Source organism: Anser cygnoides, chromosome W (genome assembly GCF_040182565.1).
Source record: "Anser cygnoides isolate HZ-2024a breed goose chromosome W, Taihu_goose_T2T_genome, whole genome shotgun sequence".
Classification (NCBI taxonomy): domain Eukaryota; kingdom Metazoa; phylum Chordata; class Aves; order Anseriformes; family Anatidae; genus Anser; species Anser cygnoides.
The window spans coordinates 8,316,159-8,342,384 of record NC_089911.1 but is presented as its reverse complement, the minus strand read 5'-3'; the positions used below and the strand labels follow the sequence as shown (position 1 = coordinate 8,342,384).

At 62.4% G+C, this 26,226-nt stretch overlaps 3 protein-coding genes across 3 annotated transcripts in view; 1 reads left to right on the top strand and 2 right to left on the bottom strand.

The window, feature by feature from the left end:
- The window catches only part of LOC136788818 (NADH dehydrogenase [ubiquinone] 1 alpha subcomplex subunit 3-like), a 95,389-nt gene that overhangs the window by 5,623 nt on the left and 63,540 nt on the right, over positions 1 to 26,226 (bottom strand). The gene's annotated exons all lie outside the window — the stretch shown is intronic.
- On the top strand, positions 15,188 to 18,290 carry LOC136788534 (large ribosomal subunit protein eL28). The gene is made up of 6 exons (XM_066987095.1): positions 15,188 to 15,336; positions 15,782 to 15,867; positions 16,493 to 16,616; positions 16,697 to 16,815; positions 17,963 to 18,189; positions 18,248 to 18,290. The coding sequence occupies exons 2-6, from the start codon at positions 15,787 to 15,789 to the stop codon at positions 18,288 to 18,290; spliced, it is 594 nt and encodes a 197-aa protein (XP_066843196.1). The 5' UTR covers positions 15,188 to 15,336; positions 15,782 to 15,786.
- LOC136788809 (visinin) lies at positions 18,446 to 24,364 on the bottom strand. The gene is made up of 3 exons (XM_066987493.1): positions 23,754 to 24,364; positions 20,510 to 20,621; positions 18,446 to 18,572 (listed from the first exon to the last, which is right to left on the bottom strand). Exons 1-3 carry the CDS (start codon positions 24,132 to 24,134, stop codon positions 18,487 to 18,489), a joined length of 579 nt encoding a protein of 192 aa, XP_066843594.1. The 5' UTR covers positions 24,135 to 24,364; the 3' UTR covers positions 18,446 to 18,486.

Genomic DNA, 26,226 nt, shown 5'->3' with positions numbered 1-26,226 from the left:
ATGTCCCCATTGGAACCCCGTTGGGTTCCCATTGAGTCCCCATTGAGTTCCCATTGTGTCCCAGTTGTGTCCCCATTGAGTTTCCCCCATGTCCCAGTTGAGTTCCCATTGAGTCCCCGTTGTGTCCCAGTTGTGTCCCAGTTGTGTCCCCATTGTGTTCCAGTTGTCCCATTGTGTCCCCCGTTGAGTTCCCATTGTGTCCCAGTCGTGTCCCCGTTGGAACCCCATTGAGTTCCCTTTGAGTCCCCGTTGAGTTCCTGTTGTGTCCCCAGTTGTGTCCCAGTTGTGTCCCCATTGTGTCCCTGTTGAGTTCCCATCATGTCCCCATCATGTCCCCGTTGTCCCCATCATATCTCCATCATGTCCCCATTGAGTTCCACGTTGAGTTCCCGTTGAGTCCCCATTGAGTTCCCATTGTGTCCCCGTTGTGTCCCCATTGTGTCCCAGTTGTGTCCCAGTTGTGTTCCAGTTGTGTCCCCATTGTGTCCCTGTTGAGTTCCCATCATGTCCCCATTGGGACCCCGTTGTGTCCCCATCATGTCTCCATCATGTCCCCATTGAGTTCCCGTTGAGTTCCCGTTGAGTCCCAGTTGTGTTCCCAGTTGTGTCCCAGTCATGTCCCCGTTGAGTTTCCATCATGTCCCCGTTGAGTTCCCATTGTGTCCCAGTCATGTCCCCGTTGGAACCCCGTTGAGTCCCCATTGAGTCCCTGTTGTGTCCCAGTTGTGTCTCCAGTTGTGTCCCCATTGTGTCCCCGTTGAGTTCCCGTTGTGTCCCAGTTAGTGTCTCCGTTTGGAACCCCGTTGAGTTCCACTTTGAGTCCCCATTGAGTTCCTGTTGTGTCCCAGTTGTGTCCACTTGTGTCCCAGTTGCGTCCCCAGTTGAGTTCCCAGTCATGTCCCCATCATGTCCCCGTTGTGTCCCCGTTGTGTCCCTGTGGTGTCCATGTGGTGTCCCTGTGGTGTCCCCGTTGAGTTCTGATCATGTCCCCGTCGTGTCCCCATCGTGACCCCGTTGAGTTCCCATCGTGACCCCATTGTGTCCCCATTGTGCCCCCTTCATGACCCCAATTGTGTCCCCATTGTGACCCCATCGTGTCCTGTTGGAACCCCATTGTGTTCCAGTCGTGTCCCCGTTGTGTCCTAATTGTGACCCCGTCATGACCCCGTTGTGTCACGACGTCGTGACCCCATGTCCCCATCCCGGTGCTCAGGGCGTCCCTTTGTGGTGTCCCCATCCCTGTCCCCACAGTGCCCCCCCCTTGTCCCCATCCCCATCGCGCCCCCCCTTGTCCCTTGGTCCCCGCAATGTCCCCACCTCCGTCCCCATCGCGCGCCCCTTGCCCCCGCCCCATCCTCCCTGCAGGCCCTTGTCCCCACAGCGCCCCGACCCGGGGACCCAGGGACCAACCTAAGCCGGACACCAGCACCCCCCAGCACCCCATGGGGGGGGGGCTCCGAGGGGGCCACCCCCTCCCAGCACCACCCCGGTGTGGTGGCACCGCACGTGAAGAGGGGGCCCCAGGCAGCCAAGCGCCCCCCAGCACCCCAATGGCGCCGTGGGCACCGGGGGCCCGAGCACCTGGAGCCCCCCCAGGGAGCACCCCGGTGGCCCCATGGGCCAAGGGAGGGGACCAGAGCCCCCAGACCCCCGTGGCCCCGTCGGGCCTGAGGGAGCACCAACGTCGGTGCCCCCCCCCAGGAGCACCCCGGTGGCCCCATGGGCCAGGGAGGCCGGGCCCCCAAGCCCGCCCCCCGTGGCCCCATGGGCACAAGGGGAGCACACGTTGGGGCCCCACTGAGGCACCGGTAGCGGCCACATGGGCCGGGGGGGGGGGCACCCAAGCACCAGCACCCCCCAGGGCCACGGTGGCCACGCATGGGCCGAGGTGGGGGGGCCCCCAGCACCCCATCTCCCCCCAGCACCCCAACACGCCCCCGAGCTCCGAGCCTCCCCCCGGCGCCGGGGGGAGTCCCGCAAGCCTCTGTGAGCCCCCCGGACACCTCAAGGCGTCCGGGAGGGGCAGCCTAAAAACATTGCGGCCCCCAGTTCCCCGGATAATGGCGAGGAAGAGGTCGCGCGGGGGCGCGGACGAAAACGGAGCTGGAGCAGCTGGGCCGGGGGCTGAGGAGCTCTGCTGGCCGAGGGGGGGGTGTCCCGGGGGGTCCCCCGGGGGGGGCTGTGCGCTGTTCAGCTGCGCGCTCCTACACGCGCCGCCTTCAAGCGCCCGCTGCCCCTTCGGCCCCGCCGCCGGCCACCCGGCAGCGCCTAGGCCAGTTGTGTCCCACGTCCTGCGCCTGCGGGCTGCGGGGTGCAGAACACGGGTGCTGCCCGCGCCGAGACCCCGGAGCCCCGGGGACCCCGGAACGGGGACGCGCGATTATGCAGGGGCCCCAGACGGGGGAGACGCGCGCGATGTGGGGCACCTGGTATCGGGGCAGACAGATGGAGCCTGGGGGGCACCTGTCTGAGTCAGCTGGCGTGGAGACCCTGTTCCCATTTGGGGACCCCCCGTCATGTCCGGGGAGCGCAGTTTGGGGACACCCGATTGGTCAGGGGACACGCAATTTGGGGAGCACCTGTGCATGGAGATATCTGGCGTGGAGACCCCCAAATTGGGGACCCCCAGCGTGAGGACCCCGATTTGGGGGACCCCCAGTTTGAGGACACGCAATTCCCAGGGGACCCCCGATTTGGGGACCCCCGGAGTGAGGACATGGAATCTGGGAGCACCTGGCATGGAAGATACCTGGTGTGGAGACCCCCGATTTGGGGGTTCCTGGCATGGGGACCCCCAAATTGTGCGACCCCAGTGCCGGGGACACGTGATTTGGGGACCCCCGGCGTGATTGAGACCCCCGATTTGGGGGACCCCCGGTGTGAGGACCCCCAGTTTAGGGAGACCCAATTTGGGGGACCCCCCAGCTTGGGGACCCCCGATTTGGGGGTTCCTGGTGTGGGGACCCCCAAATTGGGACCCCCGGTGTGAGGACCACGGTTGACCCCCAGTTCGGGGGACGCGCAGATTTGGGGACCCCAAGCTAGGGGACCCCCGATTGGGGACCCCCGGCGTGAGGACCACCACTTTTGGGACCCCAGTTTCCAGGGGTCACGCAATTTGGGGACCCCCAGCTTGAGGGACCCCCAGTTTGAGGGACCCCCGGTTGGGGACCCCCAACTTGAGGCCCCCCAGCGTGGGGACCCCCAATTTGGTGGGCCCCCGATGTGTGTCCCCCCAGGTCCCAGCTCCTTGGGGTCCCCCCCGCCCGCGTCCCCCGGGGTCAGTGTCCCCCACCTGCGTCGTGTCCCCCCATCATGCCCCCCCCCGCCTCGTGCCCCCCTCCCCGCGCCACCCCCCCGCTACCGTGTCCCCAGCCCGTCCCCCCCTGGGTCACGTTCAGGGCCGTGATGCCCCCCCCAAAACCCCCTCCCCTGTTCTGTCCCCCCCTGGACCCCCCCAGGGCCCGTGTCCCCGTCGTACCCCCCCGTGGCCCATGTCCCCCCCATGGGCCCCCCCCGCCCCCGTGCCCCCTCCCACGCCGTGTCCCCGATGGGGGAACGCAGGGGAGCTGGGCCCCCCCCAGGACCCCCCGCCGAGCTCTGGCCCCCCCCGGCCACGACCATGGCCAGTCGCTGCACCCTGCTGTAGGGCCGGGGGAGCCGACACCAGAATTGGGGGGGGTTTGCCCAAATCAGAGGGGGCTGACCCCAAGAGTTGGGGGGGGGTTTGCGTACACAAATCCAGAGGGGGCTGACCCCAAATTAGGGGGGGGGTTTGCCCCAAATCCAGAGGGTGGCTGATCCCAAATTGGAGGGGGGTTTGACCCAAATCAGAGGGTAGCGCCCCCCAATTTTGCAGGGGATTTCAACCCAAATCAGAGGGGCTGATCCTCAAATCCGGGGGGAGTTTTGCCCCAAATCAGAGCACCTGGAGCCAATCCTACTCCGGGGGGGTTCAAGTCCCAGCAGGGGGAGGGGGGTCCGAATCTAATCCGGGGGGGGGCTTCTTCACCCCATCCCGGGGGGGGGGGTCTTTGACCAAATCTGTGTGATTTTGACCCAAACCGGTGGCGTGCAATAAAGAGCTGTGCTGGACACGGAGCGGTGCTGACACTGGGGGGGGCGAGATAATGGGGGGGGGGGGGGGAAGGAAATAATGAAGGGGAGATAATGGGGGGGAGATAATGAAGGGGGGGGAGCTGTCATCAGCCCCCCGTTAATCCCCTCATCCCGTCGCCGTTCTAATTAAGCTTTAATTACTCCAAGCAGAGGAAAAAATCACTGCCGGGGGGGGCTCCTGGCAGGGCTCCCCAGGAGCACGAAGAGTCTCGCTGCTGGCGGAGGGGGGAGACACCCCGAGCCCCCCAACACCCCCGTCCGCCCGCCTCCTCCTGCGCTGCGCCTCCAGCGGGGGTCTTGGTGCGCCGAGCTGAGAGGATGCCCAGGCTGCTCTGCAAGGGGGGGGGGGGGGGGGGGGGCAAAACACACGTTGGGGGGGTCCCATACGCATGCCCCCCCCCCCCAAAAAAATAAAATAAAATAAAATTAGGGGCTCACCCCAAAGCCAGCGTCCTCGGGGCCCCAGCGCGCGGCGGGGGTGGCGGCGCGCGAAAACCGTACGGCACGTGCGCCGCCATGCCCGGCGGACCTGGGGGGGGGAGCTGAGGGTTTGGGGGGGGTATAGGGGACGTAGGGGGTGTAGGAGGGGGGGGTATGGGGGGGGTGTAGGGGGCTAGGGACCCCCCCCCATGATGCTCACCCTTTTCCGATTCGGGGGGCACCCGGTGGATGAAGCTCCGGCAGCGCTCGCCTGGGGGTGGAGAGGGGGTTGCAGAAGGGGGGGGACCCCGGAGCCGGGGACCTGCTAGGGAGTGTGGGGACGCGCTATAGGGGGTGTGGGGGAAAGGCTATAGGGGGTGTGTGGGGAGCTATAGGGGTCGAGGGGAGGCTATAGGGGGCAGTATGCGTACGGGTATCACTGTAAGAACAAGAGTTACAGGCTGTAGGGGCTATAAAAGCAATTCTATGGGGGCACCCCAGGAATAGGGTCTATAGGGGGCAGGAATATAGGGGTCTATAGGGGGCAGGAGCTATAGGGGTCTATAGGGTAAGACCTCATATAAAGGGGTAGGAGCTATAGGGGTCTGTAGAGTAGGAGCTATAAGGGCAGGACCTATGAGGCCTATGGGGCAGGAGACTACAGGGGTCTAATAGGGGACACGACCAGTGGGGGTAGGAGCTATATGGGTCTGTAGAGTAGGAGCTATAAGAGCAGGACCTATGAGGCCTATAGGGCAGGGGCTACCGGGTCCCTATGTCCCGACCCTATAAGTCGGGAGGCTGTAAGAGTCAGAGCTATAGGGGCCTGGCATGGAGCAAGACCTGCAGGACCGGCAGGAGCTATAGGAACCTACAGGACGAGCCCTACAGGAGCTATGAGGAGCAGGAGGTACGCAGGTCCTACAGGGGCATGACCTGCAAGAGCAGGGAGATCACAAGACCTTTGGGGGCAGGAACTGCAGGACCTGGAATCTGGGGCTGCAGGAGCAGGAGCTGTATGAGGCTATGGAGCAGGCCCTACAGGGGCAGGGAGCTATAATGGCAGGAGCTACATGGATCCCATCAGAGATAGGAAAGCTATAAGTGCGGGGAGCTACAGGTTCTATGGGGACCAAGAACTATAAAGGCAGAAGCATGAGGACCTATAGAGGCAGGGACCTATAGGGGCAGACCCTACAGGGACCTGTAAGGGCAGGAGCTCCAGGACCTATAGGAGCAGGTGCTGTAGGGGCACGACCCTGCAGACCTATAGGAACAAATGCTACAGGAGCAGGTTCTACAGGGGCTGGAGCTATGAACCGGCAGACTCCCAGCCCCTATAGGGACAGACCCTGCAGGGGCAGGTCCTACAGGTCTTATAGGGGCAGCAGCTACAGATCCTATAAGAATAGATGCTATAGGAGCAGGTTCTGCAGGAGCAGGAGCTATGGGGACAGGACCCACAGACCCCACAGGGACAGACGCTATGAGGGGCCAGGCCCTACAGGTCCTATGGGGCAGGGAGCTATAGGGGGCAGGACCTATGGGCCCTATAGGGGCAGGAGCTACGCAGAACCTATAGGAAGAGGTGCCCCCGATTATGGGAGCAGGTTCTACAGGCGCTAGAGCTATAGGAGCAGGCCCTACAAGCCCTGTAGGGACAGACCCTACAGGGGCAAGACCAGGTCCTATGGGGCAGGAGCATGCATAGGAGGGGCAAGAGATCTGGGCCCTACAGAGGCCAGGAGGTACCCCCCAGGGGCAGGAGCTACAAGACCTACGGTGCAGGAGCTATAAGAAGCAGGAGCTACTAGACCCTATAGGAGTCAGACACTGTAGGGACAGGCCCCACAGGTCCTATAGGAGCAGGAGGCTACAGACCCTATAGGGTCAGACACTGTAAGGGACAGGCCCCTACAGGTCCTATAGGAGCAGGAGCTACAGACCCTGTAGGGTCAGACACTGTAGGGACAAGCCACACAGGTCCTATAGGAGCAGGAGCTACAGACCCTATAGGGGTCAGACACTGTGAGGGACAGGCCCCACAGGTCCTATAGGAGCAGGAGCTACAGACCCTATAGGGTCAGACACTATAGGGACAGGCCCCACAGGTCCTATAGGAGCAGGATCTACAGACCCTATAGGGTCAGACACTATAGGGGACAGGCCCCCACAGGTCCTATAGGAGCAGGAGCCACAGACCCTATATAGGGTCAGACACTGTAGGGACAGTGCCCCCCACAGGTCCTATAGGAGCAGGAGCTACAGACCCTATAGGGTCAGACACTATAGGGACAGGCCCCGGCCTATAGGGAGCAGGAGCTACAGACCCTATAGGGTCAGACACTATGGGAACAGGCCCCACAGGTCCTATGGGGTGCAGGAGCTGTAAGAGCAGGAGCTACAGACCCTATAGGGTCCCACAGACACTATAGGGACAGGCCCCACAGGTCCTATAGGAGCAGGGCTTCTGATCCCTATAGGGTCAGACACTGTAGGGACAGGGGGGCCCCTACCAGGTCTCTCCTACTAGGAGCAGGAGCTACAGACCCCTATAGGGTCAGACACTGTAGGGACAAGCCACACAGGTCCTATGGGAGCAGACTGGGAGCTACAGACACTAGGGTCAGACACTGTGGGGACAGGCACAGATCCTATAGGAGCAGGAGCTACAGACTCTATAGGGTCCAGACACTGTAGGTACAGGCCCCTACAAGGTCCTATAGGAGCAGCAGCTACAGGTCCTATAGGAGCAGGTGCTATGGGGGCAAGACCTACAGACCCTATGGGAACAGGAGCTACAGACCCTATAGGGTCAGACACTGTGGGGACAGAGCCCCACAGGTCCTATAGGAGCAGGAGCTACAGACCCTATTGGGGTCAGACACTGTGAGGGACGAGGCCCCTACAAGGTCCTATAGGAGCAGGAGCTACAGACCCTATAGGGTCAGACACTTGTAGGGATTTCAGGCCCCACAGGGTCCTATAGGAGCAGGGGAGCTACAGACCCTATAGGGTCAGACACTGTAGGGACAGGCCCCACTGAGTCCTATGAGGGGGGAGCTACAGACCCTATAGGGGTCAGGACACTATAGGGGACAGGCCCCACAGGTCCTGTAGGAGCAGGAGCTCTTTGACCCTATAGGGGTTAGACACTGTAGGGACAGGCCCCTACAGGTCCTATAGGAGCAGGAGACTGGGCCCTAAAGGGGTCAGACACTGGAGGACAGGCCCCAGCGGGTCCTATAGGAGCAGGAGCTACAGACCCTAATGGGGTCAGACACTGTAGAAGACAGGCCCCACAGGTCCTATAGGAGCAGGGGCTACAGACCCTATAGGGTCAGACACTGTAGGGACAGGCCCCACGGGTCCTGGGAGCAGGAGCTACAGACCCTATAGGGTCAGACACTGGAGGGACAGGCCCCACCCAGGTCCTGGGGAGCAGGATCTACATCCAGACCCTCATGGGGTCAGACACTATAGGGACAGGCCCCACAGGTCCTATAGGAGCAGGAGCTACAGACCCTATAGGGTCAGACACTGCTCAGGGACAGGCCCCCACAGGTCCTATAGGAGCAGGAGCTACAGACCCTATGGGGTCAGACACTGGAAGGGACGTCTGCGCACAGGGTCCTGGGGGAGGAGGATCTACAGACCCTATGAGGGTCAGACACCTATAGGGACTGGAGGCCGCCTCCAGGTCCTATAGGAGCAGGAGCTACAGACCCTATAGGGTTAGACACTTGTAGGGACAGGCCCCTACAGGGTCCTATAGGAGACAGGAACTGCAGACCCTATAGGGTCTAGACACTGCAAGGGACAGGCCCCACAGGTCCTATAGGAGCAGGAGCTACAGACCCTATAGGGGTCAGACACTGGGAAGACAGGCCCCACAGGTCCTATAGGGAGCAGGAGCTACAGACCCTATAGGGGTCAGACACTTGCTGTAAGGACAGGCCCCACAGAGTCCTATAGGAGCAGGAGCTACAGACCTGCTGGGGTCAGACACTGTGAGAGGACAGGCCCCACAGGGTCCTATGGCGGCAGGAGCTACAACCCTATAGGGGTCAGACACGTAGGGGATGCCCCACAGGGTCCTGGGGCAGGAGCTTCTAGAACCCTATAGGGTTAGACACTGTAGGGACAGGGCCCCTACAGGTCCTATAGGAGACAGGAACTACAGACCCTATAGGGTCAGACACTGGAGGGACAGGCCCCACAGGTCCTATGGTGCAGGAGCTACAGACCCTATAGGGTCAGACACTGTAGAGACAGGCCCCACAGGTCCTATAGGGAGCAGGAGCTACAGACCCTGTGGTCAGACACTGGAGGACAGGCCCCACAGGTCCTATAGGAGCAGGAGCTACAGACCCTGGCCAGGTCAGACACTGTAAGGGACAGGCCCCACAGGGTCCTATAGGGAGCAGGAGCTACAGACCCTATGGGGTCAGACACTATAGGGACAGGCCTGAGTCCTATAGGAGCAAGGAGCTACAAGACCCTAGGGGTCCAAGACACTGTAGGGACAGGCCCCACAGGTCCTATAGGGAGCAGGAGCTACAGACCCTATAGGGGTCAGACACTGTAAGGACAGGCCCCACAGGTCTATAGGAGCAGGCAGCTACAGACCCTATAGGGTCAGACACTGTGGGGGACAGGCTTACAGGTACCAGGAGCAAGGGAGCTACAGACCCTATAGGGTCAGACACTGTAGGGACAGGCCCCACAGGTCCTATGAGGGCAGGAGCTACAGACCCTATAAGGACAGACCCTATAGGCGCAGGCACTACAGACCCTATAGGGAACACGAGGCCTACATAGGAACGAGCCCTACAAGACCTACAGGGGCCAGAACTACAGGACCGCGACCTACAGACCCCATAGGGACAGACCCTATAGGGACAGACCCTACAGGGGCAGGACCTACAGGGTCTATAGGGGCAGGCCATAGGGGCAAGGTACGGGCCCTACAGAGGCAGGAGAGGTTACAGGGGCAGGAGCTAGCAAGACCTATAGGTGCAGGAGCTATAGAGCAGGAGCTACAGACCCTGGGGTCAGACACTGTAGGGACAGGCCCCACAGGTCCTATAGGAGCAGGAGCTACAGACCCTATAGGGTCAGACACTGGGATAGGGACAGGCCCCACAGGTCCTATAGGACCTGCAGGATCTACAGACCTATAGGGTCAGACACTATAGGGACAGGCCCCACAGGTCCTATAGGAGCAGGAGCTACAGACCCTATGGAGGGTCAGACACTGTAGGGACAGGCCCCACAGGAGTCCTATAGGAGCAGGGGCTACAGACCTATGGGGTCAGACACTGGAGGGACAGGCCCCACAGGTCCTATAGGAGCAGGATCTACAGACCCTATAGGGTCAGACACTATAGGGAGCAGGCCCTACAGGGGCAGGTCCTATGGGGGCAGGAGCTACTAGATCCCTATTGGTAGGGTTAGACACTGTGGGGACTGAGCCTACCAGGTCCTATAGGAGCAAGGAACTACAGACCCTATAGGGGTCAGACACTGGAAGGGACAGGCCTACAGGTCCTATAGGGAGCAGGAGCTACAGACCCTATAGGGTCAGACACTGTAGAGACAGGCCCCACAGGTCCTATAGGAGCAGGAGCTACAGACCTATAGGGTCCAGACACTGTAAGGAGCAGGCCCCACAGGTCCCTATAGGAGCAGGAGCTACACAGACCTTACAGGTAGGGTCAGACACTGTGGGGACAGGCTTCCCACAAGGTCCTATAGGAGCAGGAGCTACAGACCCTATAGGGTCAGACACTATAGGGGACAGGGCCCACACAGGTCCTATAGGGAGCAGGAGCTACAGACCCTATAGGGTTAGACACTGTAGGGACAAGGCTGAGGTCCTATAGGAGCAGGAACTACAGACCCTATAGGGTCAGACACTGGAGGGACAGGCCCCACAGGTCCTATGAGGTGCAGGAGCTACAGACCCTATAGGGTCAGACACTGTAGAGACAGGCCCCACAGGTCCTATAGGGAGCAGGAGCTACAGACCCTATAGGGTCAGACACTGTAGGGACAGGCCCCACAGGTCCTATGGGGAGCAGGAGCTACAGACCCTATGAGTCAGGTTCTACTGGAGGGACAGGCCCCACAGGTCTATAAGGGAGCAGGATCTACAGACCCTATAGGGTCAGACACTATAGGGGACAGGCCCCACAGGTCCTATAGGAGCAGGAGCTGGGCCCTATAGGGTCAGACACTGATAGGGACAGGCCCCACCATGAGTCTATAGGAGCAGGAGCTACAGACCCTATAGGGTCAGACCTGTATAGGACAGGCCCCACAGGTCCTATAGGGAGCAGGAGCTACAGACCCTATAGGGTCAGACACTGTAAGGGACAGGCCCCACAGGTCCTATAGGAGCAGGAGCTACAGACCCTATAGGGTCAGACACTATAGGGACAGGCCCCACAGGTCCTATGAGGAGCAGGAGCTACAGACCCTATAGGGTCAGACCCTATAGGCGCGGAGCACACAGACCCTATAGGAACACGAGAGCTATAGGAACGAGCCTACAAGACCTACGGACCCCATAGGGACAGACCCCATAGGGACAGACCCTATAGGGGACAGACCCTGAGGCCCCTATCAGGTGCCCCGGGGGGGTGGGGGGGGGGGAAGAAGAAGACCCCCCGCCCTTTTAACAAAGTAAAAAAAGGCGAGGAATGAGCCCAAAAGCGCAGCCCCGCGCCCCCCAAGCGCCGCCGATCCCGCAGGGCCCCACCGCGGCCATATGGCCCCCCGGGGGGCTAACCCTGCACACGTCCCATTATGGGGGGGGCTGCCCCCCCCCGGGGCATTACTGGGGGGGGGGGGGGGGACATGGGCACGCTGCCCCCACCCCAAAAAAGAGCCGTGGGAGGGGTGCCCGGGGGGGAGTGGAAAAAGCCATCGAGCGACCCACATCGGGGTTAATTAACGGAGCTGCTAATGAGGGCGGGGGGGCGGGGGGCCGGGGGGTGAGGGGGATGGGGGGGGGGGGAGTGGAAAAGGGGAGGGGGGGACCGGGGTTGGGGGGGCTAAAAGGGGGAGCTGGGGGGGTAAAAGGGGGGTAAAAAGGGGCTGGGGGGCCTAAAAGGGGGGGGGGGGGGTAAAAGGGGGCTAAAGGGGGGCTGGGGGGGTAAAAAGGGGGGTAAAAGGGGGCTGGGGGGCTAAAAGGGGGCTATAAGGGGGCTGGGGGGGTAAAAAGGGGCTAAAGGGGGCTAAAATGGGGTCTAAAAGGGGGCAGGAAGCTAAAAGGGGAGCTAAAGGGGGCTGGGGGGGTAAAAACGATGCTGGGGGGCTAAAAAAGGGTCCTAAAATTGGGGGGGGGGGGCTAAAAGGTGCTGGGGGGGGGGGTCCAAAGGGGCTGGGGGTCCAAAAGGGAGCTGGGGGGGTCGGGGCTAAAAAAAGGGGGCGTCTGTGTGGATCCCCCCCCCAGCAGGATTCCCCCCCCCCAATTTCCGTGCCCCCCCCCCACACATACCGGCCCCTGGGAGCGCTCAGGGCAGCAGTTGGGGGGGGGGCCGCCCCCCCCAGCACGCCGCCCCCCCCAGCAGCAGCAGCACCCCCACAAAGCCGGGGGGGGCCGCGGGGGGCGCCCCCCCCGAAGCGGGGCCGGGGCCGCGGCCGCGGGCGGGGGGGGGGGCAGCGGGGGGGGGGGGCGGCCGGGGGGGAGCTCCGGGGAGCTCAGGAGAGATCTGGGGGGCGGGGGGGGGGGGAAGGTGTCAGGGGGGTGCTGGCCCCCCCCAAATCCCCCACCTCAAATCCCCCTCACCCCCAAATACCCCCAACCCCCACACACACCCATAAATCCCCCCTTGCTCCCCAAATCTCCCCCTCACTCCCCAGACCCCCCCAACCCCCCTTACACCCCCAAATCCCCCCTCTTCCACCCCAGCACCCGCCCCACAGCCCCCTCTTACGCCCCCAAAAGCCCCCCCTTTACGCCCCCAAATCCCCCCAAACCCCCTTTACCCTTACAGCCCCAAATCCCCCCAACCCCCCTTACACCCCCCTCCCTTACACCCCAAATCCCCTTACACCCCCCAACCCCCCCTTGATCCCCCCTTTACCCCTCTTACACCTCCAAATCCCCCTTGCCCCCCCTTAGCCCCCCAAACCCCCTTACACCCCTTCACCCCCCTTACACACCCCCCTTACCCCCCCATATTCCCCCCTTTATCCTTCTTACACCCCCCAAATCCTCCCTTTTACCCCAAATCCCCCCTTACACCCCAAATCCCCCTTACCCCCCAAATCCCCCCTTACCCCCCCAACCCCCACCCTACACCCCCCGATTCCCCCCAAATCCCCCCTTGCCCCCTACCCCCCTTACACCCCACCCCCCCCCCCCCCCTAACCGCCCCCTTATCCCTCTGACAACCCCCAAATCCTCCCTTTACACCCCAAATCCCCCTTACCCCCCAATCCCCCCGTACACCCCCCAACCCCCACCCTACACCCCCAATTCCCCCCCAACCCCCCTTACACCCCAAATCCCCCCCTTATCCCTCTTACACCCCCCAAACCCCCCCCCCAAATCCCCCCAACCCCTCCCAAATCCCCCCCAACCCCCCCAATTCTTTCCCTTACGCCCCAAATCCCCCCTTACCCCCCCTTGCCCCCCCATCGCACCGGGGGGTCCCGCAGGCGGGCCCGCAGCTGCCCAGGGCCCGGCTGAGGTTGCGCAGGGTGCCCTCCAGGCGGGCGTTGTCCCCCGCAGCCCCGCAGCGCCTCCCCCAGCTCGAAGGGGCCCCCCGGCCCACAGCAGGGCCAGCAGCAGGGCCAGCGCGCCCCACGGGGCCATGGCGTGACCCCCCCACCCATCGACACCCCCTAGCAGGGCCACCGCCACGCATGGCGACGGAGACGAGGGGGGGCTTTGGCAGACCTAAACCCAACTTTGGGGGGGTTAACCCAAATCTGAGAGGCTGACCCCATTTGAGGGGAGTTTTGACCCAAATCAGAAGGGGTTGACCCCAATTTGGGGGTTTTTCAACCCAAACAACCCAAATCTGAGAGGGTTGACCTAATTTGGGGTGTTTGACCCAAATCTGAGGGGGTTGACCTAATTTGGGGGGTTTCGACTAAATCTAAGGGGGTTGACCCCAATTTGGGGGTTTCAAATCAGAGGGGGCTATTTGGGGGTTTCAACCCAAATCAGAGGGTTTTCGGCCAAATCTGAGAAGGCTGACCCCATTTTGGGGGCTTTCAACCCAAATCTGAGGGGGTTGACCCCAATTTGGGAGGTTTTGACCCATATCTGAGGGGGTCAACCCCAATTTGAGGGGTTTTCACCCAAATCTGAGGGGTTGACCCTAATTTCAGGGGTTTGACCCAAATTAGAGGGGGCCGACCCCAATTTGGGGGTTGACCCAAATCAGAAGGGGGTCAACCCCCAATTTGAGAGGGTTACGACCCAAATCTGAGCAGGCTGACCCCATTTTGGGGGCTTTCGACCCAAATCTGAGGGGGTTGACCCCAATTTGAGGGTTTCAACCCAAATGGGAGGGAGCTGACCCCAATTTGGGGGCTTTGACCCAAACCTGAAGGGGTTGACCTCAATCTGAGGGGGTTTCACCCAAATCTGAGGGGTTGACCCTCAATTTGGGAGGGGTTAACCCAAATCTGAGGGGGTTGACCCCAATTTGGGGGTTTCAACCCAAATCAGAGGGGGGTCTCACCCCAATTTGGGGGGTTTCGACCCAAATCAGAGGGGGCTGACCTCAATTTGGTGGGTTTCAACCCAAATCTGAAGGGGTCAACCCCAATTTGAGAGGGTTTCAACCCGAACGGGACAGAGCTGACCCCAATTTGGGGTGCTTCTGACCCAAACCTGAAGGGGTTGACCCCAATTTGAGGGGGCTGACACCAATCTGGGGGGTTTCCACTCAATTTTGGGAGGGTTGACCCTAATTTGGGGGGTTTTGACCCAAATCAGAGGGGACTGACACCAATTTGAGGGGGTTTTGACCCAAATCTGAGAAGGCTGACCCCAATTTGGGGGTTTGACCCAAATCTGAGGGGGTTGACCCCAATTTGGGGGGGTTGACACCAATTTGGGGGGTTTTGACCCAAATCAGAGGGGTTTCGACCCAAATCTGAGCAGGCTGACCCCATTTTGGGGGGTTTCGACCCAAATCTGAGCAGGCTGACCCCATTTTGGGGGATTTCGACCCAAATCAGAGGGGGTCAACCCCAATTTGAGAGGGTTTCAACCCAAATGGGAGGGAGCTGACCCCAATCTGGGGGCTTCCGACCCAAACCTGAAGGGGTTGACCCCAATCTGAGGGGGTTTTGACCCAAATCTGAGGGGGTCGACCCTAATTTGGGGGGTTTTGCCCCAAATCTGAGGGGGCTGACCCTCCCCCGCGCAGCCCAAGGAAGCCGAAGGCTCCTTCCGAAAGGGGAGGCGGAAATTGCCGAGCGGGTAGGCGGAAAAAGCCGAGCGCGGGGTGGGCGGGGCGAGGGGGTGGGCGGGGAGTGGAGAAGCGGGGCGGGGATTGGCGGGCGGAGATTGCCGAAGAGGGGCGGAGCCGAAGGCCCCTTTCCGAAGCGTTGGCGGAGATTGCCGAGCGCTGACGGAGAGAGCCGAGCGCAGGGAGCCGAAGCCGGGCGGAAATCCCCGAAGCTGATCGGAGATTCCCGAAGCCTGGCGGAGGTCCCCGAAGCGAGGCGGACATTGCCGAAGAGGGGCGGAGATTGCCGAAGCGGGTGTATCCGGCGCCGCCGCACGCGCCGCGCTCCTTCCGTTTCCGGCGGCGGTAGCGAGCGGAGGTGCGCGCGTGGCTCCGGCCGGGACTAGGCCGCGGCGGCCCGGGGGGCCCGAGGCGGGCCCGGGGCGGTCCCGGGGGCTCCGGGGGATCCGAGGGGGTCCGGGGGGCGTGGAAGGGGATGGGGGAGGGGCTCGGGGGGCTCCGGGGGGGTGGGGAGGCGGGGGGGGACCGGGGATCGGGGTAGGCCTCGGGGAGCGGGGGGGGGGGATGGGGGGGCTGCGGGGCCTGGGGGTCCGGGGGGGTCCCGGGGGGGGTCCCGGGGATCGGGGGGGGGGCTTCGAGGGGTTGGGGGGGGGGGGCTTTGGGGCTGAGGGGAGGGGATCGGGGGACGGGGAGGGGCCTAAAAGGGGCTGGGGGAGGGGTTATCGGGCCCGGGGGTGGTCTCGGGGCTTGGGGGGGGTCCTGGGGGGTCCCCGGCAGCCCCGGGTCACCGCCACCCCCCGCAGGCGCGATGTCGGCCCACCTGCAGTGGATGGTGGTGCGGAACTGCTCCAGCTTCCTCATCAAGCGCAACCACCAGACCTACAGCACCGTGAGTGCCCCCTGCTGCCCCCCCCCCCCCCCCCCGGCCCGTTATCTGCCCCCCCCGGGCCCTCAATGTGCTCCCCCCGACCCTTATTGCCCCCCAGACGTCTCCTTCCCTGCCCCAGTCTTTCATTGCGCCCCCCCAGCCCGTTATCGTGCCCCCCAACCCCTCAATTCGCCCCCCCAGACCCCTCCTTCCCCCAACCCTTCATTGTGCCCCCCAGGCCTCTCAATTTGCCCCCCCCCAGACCCCTTATTGCCCCCACACCTCTGTTTCCCCCCAAAATCCTTCACTGTGCCCCCCCAGCCCATTATTGTGCTCCCAGACCCCCTCCTTTTGCCCCCCGGTCCCCTTCTTTTGCCCCCCTGAACCCTTATTGATCCCCAGGCCTCTCTTTTGCCCTCCCCAGCCCATTATTGCCCCCCCTGACCCCTCAATTTGCCCCCCAGCCCCTCAATTTGCCCCCCCGCCTCGTCCTTCCCCCCAGATCCCTCCTTTCCTCCCCTGATCCTCCACTGCGCCCTCCCAGACCCCTCCTTTGCCCCCCAGCCCCCCATTCCGCCCCTCCAACCCCTCCTTTCGCCCCCCACACCCTCATCACCCCCCCCCCGAATTATTTCCCCCCCCCCAGGAGCCGAACAACCTCAAGGCCCGCAACTCCTTCCGCTACAATGGCCTCATCCACCGCAAGACAGTCGGCGTCGAGCCGGCGGCCGACGGCAAAGGCGTGGTGGTGGTGCTGAAGAAGCGGGCAGGTTGGGGGCCCCCCCCCGGCTATTTTTGGCCCCCCCGGCGTTATTTTGCCCCCCCAAACCCTTTATTTCCCTGTTTTTAGGTCAGCGGAAGCCGGCCACCTCCTATGACCGCATCACCATCAACAGGAACGCGCGGGCGACGCTGAGCAGCCTGCGCCACATCATCCGCAAGAACAAGTACCGGCGGGACCTGCGCATGGTGAGGGGGGGCCGGGGGGGCATTTAGGATCCGGGGGAGGTATTTTGGGGGCTGGGGGGTGATTTGGGGGTCCTAGGGGCCACTTTGGGGGTCCTAGAGGTTGCTTTGGGGGCCTGGGGGGGCCATTTGGGGACTGGGGGAGCGATTTGGGGGTCTGGGGGCCCATTTGGGGGCTGGGGGGGGCATTTGGGGGTTGGGGGGGTGATTTGGGGGTTGGAGGGATGATTTGGGGGTCCTAGGGGCCAGTTTGGGGGTCTTAGATGTTGCTTTGGGGGTTGGGGGGCATTTGGGGCCGGGGGGCCCATTTGGGGGCTGGGGGGCATTTGGGAGTCTGGGGGAGGTATTTTGGGGGTTGGAGGGATGATTTGGGGGTCCTAGGGGCCAGTTTGGGGGTCCTAGAGGTTGCTTTGGGGGTCGGGGGGGGCATTTGGGGGGTCGGGGGGCGTTTTGGGGGTCCTAGAGGCTGACTTGGGAGTCTGGGGGGGCAATTTGGGGGGTGCTGGGGGGCAATTTGAGGGCTGGGGGGCCATTTGTGGGGTCCTAGGGGCTGCTTTGGGAGCCCTAGAGGCAGATTTGGGGTCCTGGGGGTGATTTTGGGGTCCTGGCTGCGGATTTGGGCATCTGGGGGGCGTTTTGGGGCGGAGGGGGGCAATTTGGGGGCTCGAGGGGGCGATTTGGGGGTCCTGGGGGGCGATTTGGGGTCCTGAGAGCCAATGGGGGAGATCTGGGGGGGTGATTTGGGGGTCGGGGGGGGCAATTTGGGTGTCCTAGGGGCTGAATTTGGGGTTGGGGGGGGCAATTTGGGGGGTCCTGGGGGCCACGTGTGGGCGTTGGGGAGGGAGATCGAGGCGCAGGAGGGGGATTTTGGGGCCGGGGGGGGCAACTTAGGGTTTGGGGAGGGAGATTGGGCTGGGGGGGCAATTTGGGGGTCTGGGGGGCACATTTGGGGGTCTGGGGGGCAATTTGGGTGCCGGGGGGGCACGTTTGGGGTTTTGGGGGGGGTATCAGACCCTAGAACTCATCGGGGTGCTGAGCACGGCCTCAGGCTCCCGAGAGGGTGCAGGATTAATCCGGGGGCCTCTGGGGGGTCCTGCCGTGCCCCCCCCGTGTTCGTGTCCCCCCTTAATATTTCGTGTCCCCCCCCCAGGCCGCGCTGCGCCGCGCCAGCGCCATCCTGCGCAGCCAGAAGCCGGTGGTGGTGAAGAAGAAGAGGGCGCGCGCGGCGGGCTCCCTGAGCCCAATAAAAGGCTTCTGCGACCCCCCCGGCCTGCCTCCATTTCTTCCCGGGGGGGCAGCAGCAGGCGCCCCCCCCTTGCAAAGGCTCCTGATCCTTTCCTGGGCCTGGGGGGGCGGATTTGGGGGCTGGGGATTGGGGTTAATCCCCAAAAGGGGGGAATTTGTTGCACAATGGCCCCCCCTGCGTGATTCTGAGGGGGGGGCACAGCCCTGCTCAATCTTTACCCCCCCCCAAATAATTTTTATAAGGGGGTCCCAAAAAATCTTATGGGGGTCACAGAGGTGCTACAGGGGTCCCCCCCAAAAAAACACCCAAGGATGTGGGATTCTGCTTTATTGACATCAATTCACACGTGCCCCCCCCCTCCCAGAGCCCCCCCGACCCCAAAACCCCCCCAGATCCCCGGGGGGGCCCAGAATTTGGGGCGCCCCCGTTTATTTTTTGGGCTCGTACTGGATGAGGCGCATGATGGCGTCGTTCTTCATCACGCCGTCGATGAACTCGCCCTCGGCGATCTTGTCTGGGGGGGGGGCATAAAATAAAAACGGGGGGTTAAAAAAATGGGGAGGGGGCAGGGAATAAGGAGGGGGGCAGAAAATGGGGTGGGGGGGGTCAGAAAGTAAGGGGGGAGAAAATTGAGTTAAAAATGCGGGTTTTGGAGGATCCTGAAGGGTTTGCTCCTGGGGTTGGGGTGCGGGGGAGGTTTGGGGGGCCGCGGGGGGATTTTGGGGTGCGGGGGGGGGGTCGAAGAAAATGGGGGGGGTAGGAAATAGAAGGGGGGGGTCAAAAATGGGGTGGGGGGGTCAAAAAATGGGGTAAAAACGGGATTTTTAGGAGGATGCCGAAGGGTTTTCTCGGGCGTGCAGGGGTTGGGGTGCGGGAGGGGGGATTTGGGGGGGCCGGGGGGGATTTCGGGGTGGGGGGTGTCAAAAAATGGGGAGGGGGCACGAAATAAAGGGGGGGGCCGGAAAGTGGGGAGGGTGGCAGAAAATGGGGTAAAAAATGGGGTTTTTGGAGAATCCTGAAGGGTTTGCTCCTGGGGTTGGGGTGCGGGGGGGGATTTTAGGGTGGGGGGGGTCTACAAAAATAGGGAGGGGGCAGGAAATAGAAGGGGGGGGTCAAAAAATGGGGGGGGTCAGAAAGTGGGCGGGGGGCACAAAATGGGGTAAAAAAGGGGTTTTTGGAGGATGCTGAAGGGTTTTCTCGGGGCGTGCAGGGGTTGGGGTGCGGGGAGGGGGGATTTGGGGGGGCCGGGGGGGGGATTTTGGGGTGCGGGGGGGTGTCAAAAAAATGGGGAGCGGGCACAAAATAAACGGGGGGGGGGGTCAAAAAATGGGGTGGGGGGTCGGAAAGTGGGGGGGGGCAGAAAATGGGGTAAAAAATGGGGTTTTTGGAGGATCCTGAAGGGTTTGCTCCTGGGGTTGGAGTGCGGGGGGCGGATTTTGGGGTGGGGGGGTCGAAAAAAATAGGGAGGGGGTAGGAAATAGAAGGGGGGGGTCAAAAATGGGGTGGGGGTCAAAAAATGGGGTGGGGTGGGTCAAAAAAATGGGGTAAAAAAACAGGGTTTTTGGAGGATGCTGAAGGGTTTTCTCGGGGCGTGCAGGGGTTGGGGTGCGGGGAGGGGGGATTTGGGGGGGCCGGGGGGGATTTTGGGGTGCGGGGGTGTCAAAAAAATGGGGAGCGGGCACAAAATAAACGGGGGGGGTCAAAAAATGGGGTGGGGGGTCGGAAAGTCGGGGGGGCAGAAAATGGGGTAAAAAATGGGGTTTTTGGAGAATCCTGAAGGGTTTGTTCCTGGGGTTGGAGTGCGGGGGGGGGGATTTGGGGGGGCCGGGGGGGGGGATTTGGGGGGGGGGGGGGGTCGAAAGAAAAGGGGAGGGGGCAGGAAATAGAAGGGGGGTCAAAAATGGGGTGGGGGGGTCAAAAAATGGGGTAAAAAACTGGGTTTTGGAGGATGCTGAAGGGTTTCCTCGGGGTGTGCGGGGGTTGGGGTGCGGGGGAGGGGGGATTTGGGGGGCCGGGGGGGGATTTCGGGGTGGGGGGGTGTCAAAAAAATGGGGAGGGGGCAGGAAATAAACGGGGGGTCAAAAAATGGGGTGGGGGTCGGAAAGTGGGAGGGGGGCAGAAAATGGGGTAAAAATGGGGTTTTTGGAGAATCCTGAGGGGTTTGCTCCCGGGGTTGGAGTGCGGGGGGAGGTTTGGGGGGATTTTGGGGTGCGGGGGGGGATTTGGGGTGCGGGGGGGGGGTCGAAAAAAATGGGGAGGGGGTAGGAAATAGAAGGGGGGTCAAAAATGGGGTGGGGGGGTCAAAAAATGGGGTAAAAAACTGGGTTTTGGAGGATGCTGAAGGGTTTCCTCGGGGTGTGCGGGGGTTGGGGTGCGGGGAGGGGGGGATTTTGGGGTGCGGGGGGGGATTTGGGGTGCGGGGGGGATTTGGGGTGCGGGGGGGTCCGGTACCGTTCTCCCCCTTGTTGAAGTAGGCCCAGAGTTTGTCGGCCCGCTTCTGGGGGCTGTCCTCGTCCTCGGGCAGCTGCTTGCGCTCCTCCTCGGGGATCATCTTGAAGATGGCCTTTTTTTTGGGGGGGGGGGGGCACACAAATTGGGGGGGGGGGCACACAATGAGGTCAGCACACCCCGCTGCCCCCCCCCCCCCCAGGGGTCACCCAGTCCTGTGGGTGCCCCTAATCCCCCCAAAATCCTCCCCCCCCCAAAATCAGCTTAGCCCCGTGCTAATTTTACCGGGGGGCAATTAGCTCCTGCCCCCCCCCTCGTTTTTTTCCATCATGGATTAACCCGGGGGGGGGGGGCGGATTTAATTACCCTGATGGGGGGGAATCCAATTAGCACTAAGCCCTGGGGGAGCTAATTCTGTTCCCCCGGACCTCCTGGTGTGGTGGGATTGGGGGGGGGGAGGAAAGGGCCTATTGCCCCCCCCCCCGGGACCCTCTGATGGGGTTGGGACCCCATTTTTTTGGGGGTGGGGGGCTACTGGGGTGCTGGGACCCATTCTTATGGTGGAGCCCCCCCACCCATGGGACCCCCCCACCCCAAAGACCTTTTGGGGTGCCAGGACCCCTTCCATAATGCCCCCCCCATTCCACAATGGGACCTCAGTGCCCCCTAGGACCTTTTGGGGGTGACGGGACCCCCCCCCAATTCTACTATGGGACCCCCCCACACATTTCATAATGGGACCCCATTGCCCCCCAGGACCTTAGGGGGGGGGGGGCAGGACCCCCATTCCATGATAGCCCCCCCATTCCACAACAGCCCCCCTTGCCCCCCCAGCACCTTTTGGGGTGCCACGACCCCCATTCCACGTGGGGTGCCCCATTGCCCCAAAGCCCCCCTTGCCCCCCAGCCCCCCAAGCCCTTCTGGGGTGATGGGACCCCGTTCCATTATGGGACCCCCCCCCTTGCCGCCCAGCACCTCCTTGCCCCCCAGGACCCTATCGGTTGACAGGACCCCACTCCCCATGGGGTGCCCCATTGCCCCCCGCCCCCCAGCTCACCGTGATGCTCTCCAGCACCTCCTGGGGTGCCAGGACCCTACCCCATTATGGGACCCCCTTGCCCCCCAGCACCTCCTAACCTCCCCCAGGACCTTATGGGGTGATAAGACCCCCCACTCCCCATGGGGTGCCCCACTGCCCCCCCTCGCCCCCAGCTCACCATGATGATCTCCAGCACCTCCTGGGGTGCCAGGACCCTATCCCATTGTGGGACCCCCTTGCCCCCCAGCACCTCCTTGCCTCCCAAGAACCTTATGGGGTGATGAGACCCCACTCCCATGGGGTGCCCCCCCTCGCCCCCCCCAGCTCACCGTGATGATCTCCAGCACCTCCTGGGGTGCCAGGACCCCATTCCATTATGGGACCCCCTGCCCCCCAGCATCTCCTAACTCCCCCCAGGACCTTATGGGGTGATAAGACCCCCCCACTCCCCGTGGGGTGCCCCATTGCCCCCCCCCCCGCCCCCCCAGCTCACCGTGATGCTCTCCAGCACCTTCTGGGGTGCCAGGACCCCATTCTACCATAGAACCCCCCCTTGCTCCTCAGCACCTCTTAACCCCCCCAGAACCTTATGGGGGTGATGAGACCCCACCCCACATGGGGTGCCCCACTGCCCCCCCTCGACCCCCAGCTCACTGTGATGATCTCCAGCACCTGCTCGGGTGCCAGGACCCCATTCCATTATGGGACCCCCCCCCTTTGACTCCCCCAGCACCTCCTTGCCCCCCAGGACCTTATCAGTTGATAGGACCCCACCCACGTGGGGTGCCCCATTGCCCCCAAGCCCCCCTTGCCCCCCAGCTCACCGTGATGATCTCCAGCACCTCCTGGGGTGCCAGGACCCTATCCCATTGTGGGACCCCCTTGCCCCCCAGCACCTCCTTGCCTCCCAAGAACCTTACGGGGTGATGAGACCCCACTCCCATTGCCCCCCCTCGCCCCCCCAGCTCACTGTGATGATCTCCAGCACCTCCTGGGGTGCCAGGACCCCATTCCTTTATGGGACCCCCTGCCCCCCAGCACCTCCTAACTCCCCCAGAACCTTATGGGGTGATGAGACCCCCACTCCCCATGGGGTGCCCCATTGCCCCCCCCCCCCCCAGCTCACCGTGATGCTCTCCAGCACCTTCTGGGGTGCCAGGACCCTACCCCATTATGGGACCCCCCTTGCTCCCCAGCACCTCCTAACCCCCCAGGACCTTATGGGGTGATGAGACCCCACTCCCATTGCCCCCCCGCCCCCCCCCAGCTCACCCTGATGCTCTCCAGCACCTCCTGAGGTGCCAGGACCCCATTCCATTATGGGACCCCCCTGCCCCCCAGCATCTTCTAACTCCCCCAGGACCTTATGGGGTGATAAGACCCCCCCCACTCCCCACGGGGTGCCCCATTGCCCCCGCCCCCCCCCAGCTCACCGTGATGCTCTCCAGCACCTTCTGGGGTGCCAGGACCCCCTTCTACCATAGAACCCCCCCTTGCTCCTCAGCACCTCTTAACCCCCCCAGAACCTTATGGGGGTGATGAGACCCCCACCCCACATGGGGTGCCCCATTGCCCCCCTTTGCCCCCAGCTCACTGTGACGATCTCCAGCACCTCCTGGGGTGCCAGGACCCCATTCCATTATGGGACCCCCTGCCCCCCCCCCCCCCAGCACCTCCTTGCCCCCCAGGACCTTATCAGTTGATAGGACCCCATTCCACGTGGGGTGCCCCATTGCCCCCAAGCCCCCCTTGCCCCCCAGCTCACTGTGATGCTCTCCAGCACCTTCTGGGGTGCCAGGACCCTACCCCATTATGGGACCCCCTTGCTCCCCAGCACCTCCTAACCCCCCCAGGACGTTATGGGGTGATGAGACCCCACTCCCATTGCCCCCCCTCACCCCCCCAGCTCACCGTGATGATCTCCAGCACCTTCTGGGGTGCCAGGACCCTATCCCATTGTGGGACCCCCTTGCCCCCCAGCACCTCCTTGCCTCCCAAGAACCTTATGGGGTGATGAGACCCCACTCCCCATGGGGTGCCCCATTGCCCCCCCTTTGCCCCCCCCAGCTCACTGTGACAATCTCCAGCACCTTCTGGGGTGCCAGGACCCTACCCCCATTATGGGACCCCCTTGCTCCCCAGCACCTCCTAACCCCCCAGGACGTTACGGGGTGATGAGACCCCACTCCCATTGCCCCCCAGCTCACCGTGATGATCTCCAGCACCTCGCTCTTGCTGACCTCGCCGTTGCGGTCGACGTCGAAGAGCGAGAAGGCCCACTCGAGCTTGAGGTGGGTCTTGCCGGAGGAGGTGAGGTGCAGGGCGATGATGTACTCCCGGAAATCCAACGTCCCGTCGTCGTTGGTGTCGAAGCTGCGGAAGACGTGGCGGGCGTAGCCCTGGGGCTCCGAGTTGGGGAAGAACGTGCCGTAGATGCGCTCGAACTCGGCGCGCCGGATGCGGCCGTCGGGGCACTGCCGCTGGAAGCCCTCGTACCAGCGGCACAGCTCCTCCTCCGAGTAGCGGGTGCTGGCGCGCAGCTCGGCCAGCACCTCGCGGGACAGGGCCCCGCTGCGGCTGTTCCCCATGGTCCCCCCCGCCCCTCCCGGGGGCAGGTGGTGCCGGACTGGTAGTTATAGGCCTGGGGGGGATTAGAGACGCCCCCCCTTGTCCCGGTAGTTATAGGGCTGGTAGTTATAGGGCTGGTAGATATATAGGGGTGGCAGTTATAGAGCTGGGGGGATTAGTGCCCCCCTGTCCCGGTAGTTATAGGCTGTGGAGGGGGATTAGTGCCCCCCCGTCCTGTAGTTGTAGGCCTGGGGGGATTAGTGACACCCCCCCCCCGTCCTGGTAATTATAGGGCTGGTAGATATAGGCCTGGGGGGATTAGAGACCCCCCCCCCCTTTGTCCTGGTAGTTATAGGGCTGGTAGGTATAGGGGTGGTAGTTATAGAGCTGGGGGGGGGGATTAGTGCCCCCTGTCCCAGTAGTTATAGGCTGTGGAGGGGATTAGTGCCCCCCGTCCTGTAGTTGTAGGCCTGGGGGGATTAGTGACCCCCCCACCCCCTTGTCCCGGTAGTTATAGGGCTGCTAGGTATAGGGCTGGTAGATATAGGGGTGGTAGTTATAGAGCTGGGGGGGATTAGTGCCCCTGTCCCGGTAGTTATAGGCTGCGGAGGGGGATTAGTGCCCCCGTCCTGTAGTTGTAGGCCTGGGGGGATTAGTGACCCCCCCCCCCCCGGGTCCTGGTAATTATAGGTCTGGTAGATATAGGGCTGGTAGGTATAGGCCTGGGGGGATTAGTGACACCCCACCCCCTTGTCCCGGTAGATATAGGGCTGGTAGATATAGGGGTGGTAGTTATAGAGCTGGGGGGGATTAGTGCCCCCCCGTCCTGTAGTTGTAGGCCTGGGGGGATTAGAGACACCCCCCCCTTGTCCCGGTAGTTATAGGGCTGCTAGGTATAGGGCTGGTAGATATATAGGGGTGGTAGTTATAGAGCTGGGGGGGATTAGTGCCCCCGTCCCGGTAGTTATAGGCTGTGGAGGGGGATTAGTGCCCCCCCGTCCTGTAGTTGTAGGCCTGGGGGGATTAGTGACCCCCCCCCCTTGTCCTGGTAGTTATAGGGCTGGTAGATATAGGGCTGGTAGGTATAGGGGTGGCAGTTATAGAGCTGGGGGAAGTTAGTGCCCCCTGTCCCAGTAGTTATAGGCTGTGGAGGGGATTAGTGCCCCCATCCTGTAGTTGTAGGCCTGGGGGGATTAGTACCTGTAGTTATAGGCCTGGGGGGATTAGTGACCCCCCCCTTGTCCTGGTAGTTATGGGGCTGGTAGATATAGGGCTGGTAGATATATAGGGCTGGTAGTTATAGAGCTGGGGATTAGTGCCCCCCTGTCCTGTAGTTGTAGAGCTGGGGGGATTAGTACCAGTAGTTATAGGCCTGGGGGGGATTAGTGACCCCCCCCCCCCTTGTCCTGGTAGTTATAGGGCTGGTAGGTATAGGGCTGGTAGATAGAGGGCTGGTAGATATAGGCCTGGGGGGGATTAGTGACCCCCCCCCCTTGTCCCGGTAGTTATAGGGCTGGTAGGTATAGGGGTGGTAGATATAGGGGTGGTAGTTATAGAGCTGGGGGGGATTAGTGCCCCCCTGTCCCGGTAGTTATAGGCTGTGGAGGGGGATTAGTGCCCCCCGTCCTGTAGTTGTAGGCCTGGGGGGATTAGTGACACCCCACCCCCTTGTCCCGGTAGATATAGGGCTGGTAGATATAGGGGTGGTAGTTATAGAGCTGCGGAGGGGATTAGTGCCCCCCCCGTCCTGTAGTTGTAGGCCTGGGGGGATTAGTACTGGTAGTTATGGGCCTGGGGGGATTAGTGACCCCCCCCCCTTGTCCTGGTAGTTATAGGGCTGGTAGATATAGGGCTGGTAAGTATAGGCCTGGGGGGATTAGTGACCCCCCCGCTTGTCCTGGTAGGTATAGGGCTGGTAGATATATAGGGCTGGTAGGTATAGGCCTGGGGGGGATTAGTGCCCCCCCTTGCACTAGGAGTTATAGGTCCGGTAGTTATAGGGCTGGTGGTTATAGAGCTGGGGGGGATTAGTGCCGCCCTGTCCCGGTAGTTATAGAACTGGGGGGGGGGATTAGTTACTCCCCCCTTGTCCCAGAAGTGATACGTCTGGTA

What these genes read in the sequence shown, in the direction of transcription:
- LOC136788534 (XM_066987095.1), top strand. Translation starts at nt 15,787, where the DNA reads ATGTCGGCCCACCTGCAGTGGATGGTGGTGCGGAACTGCTCCAGCTTC. An exon ending in ACCACCAGACCTACAGCACC is followed by an intron (nt 15,868 to 16,492) that starts GTGAGTGCCCCC and finishes CCCCCCCCCCAG; the next exon opens with GAGCCGAACAACCTCAAGGC. An exon ending in ACCGGCGGGACCTGCGCATG is followed by an intron (nt 16,816 to 17,962) that starts GTGAGGGGGGGC and finishes TCCCCCCCCCAG; the next exon opens with GCCGCGCTGCGCCGCGCCAG.
- LOC136788809 (XM_066987493.1), bottom strand. Translation starts at nt 24,134, where the DNA reads ATGGGGAACAGCCGCAGCGGGGCCCTGTCCCGCGAGGTGCTGGCCGAG. An exon ending in AGGTGCTGGAGATCATCACG is followed by an intron (nt 20,622 to 23,753) that starts GTGAGCTGGGGG and finishes CCCAAAAAAAAG; the next exon opens with GCCATCTTCAAGATGATCCC. An exon ending in CTTCAACAAGGGGGAGAACG is followed by an intron (nt 18,573 to 20,509) that starts GTACCGGACCCC and finishes CCCCCCCCCCAG; the next exon opens with ACAAGATCGCCGAGGGCGAG.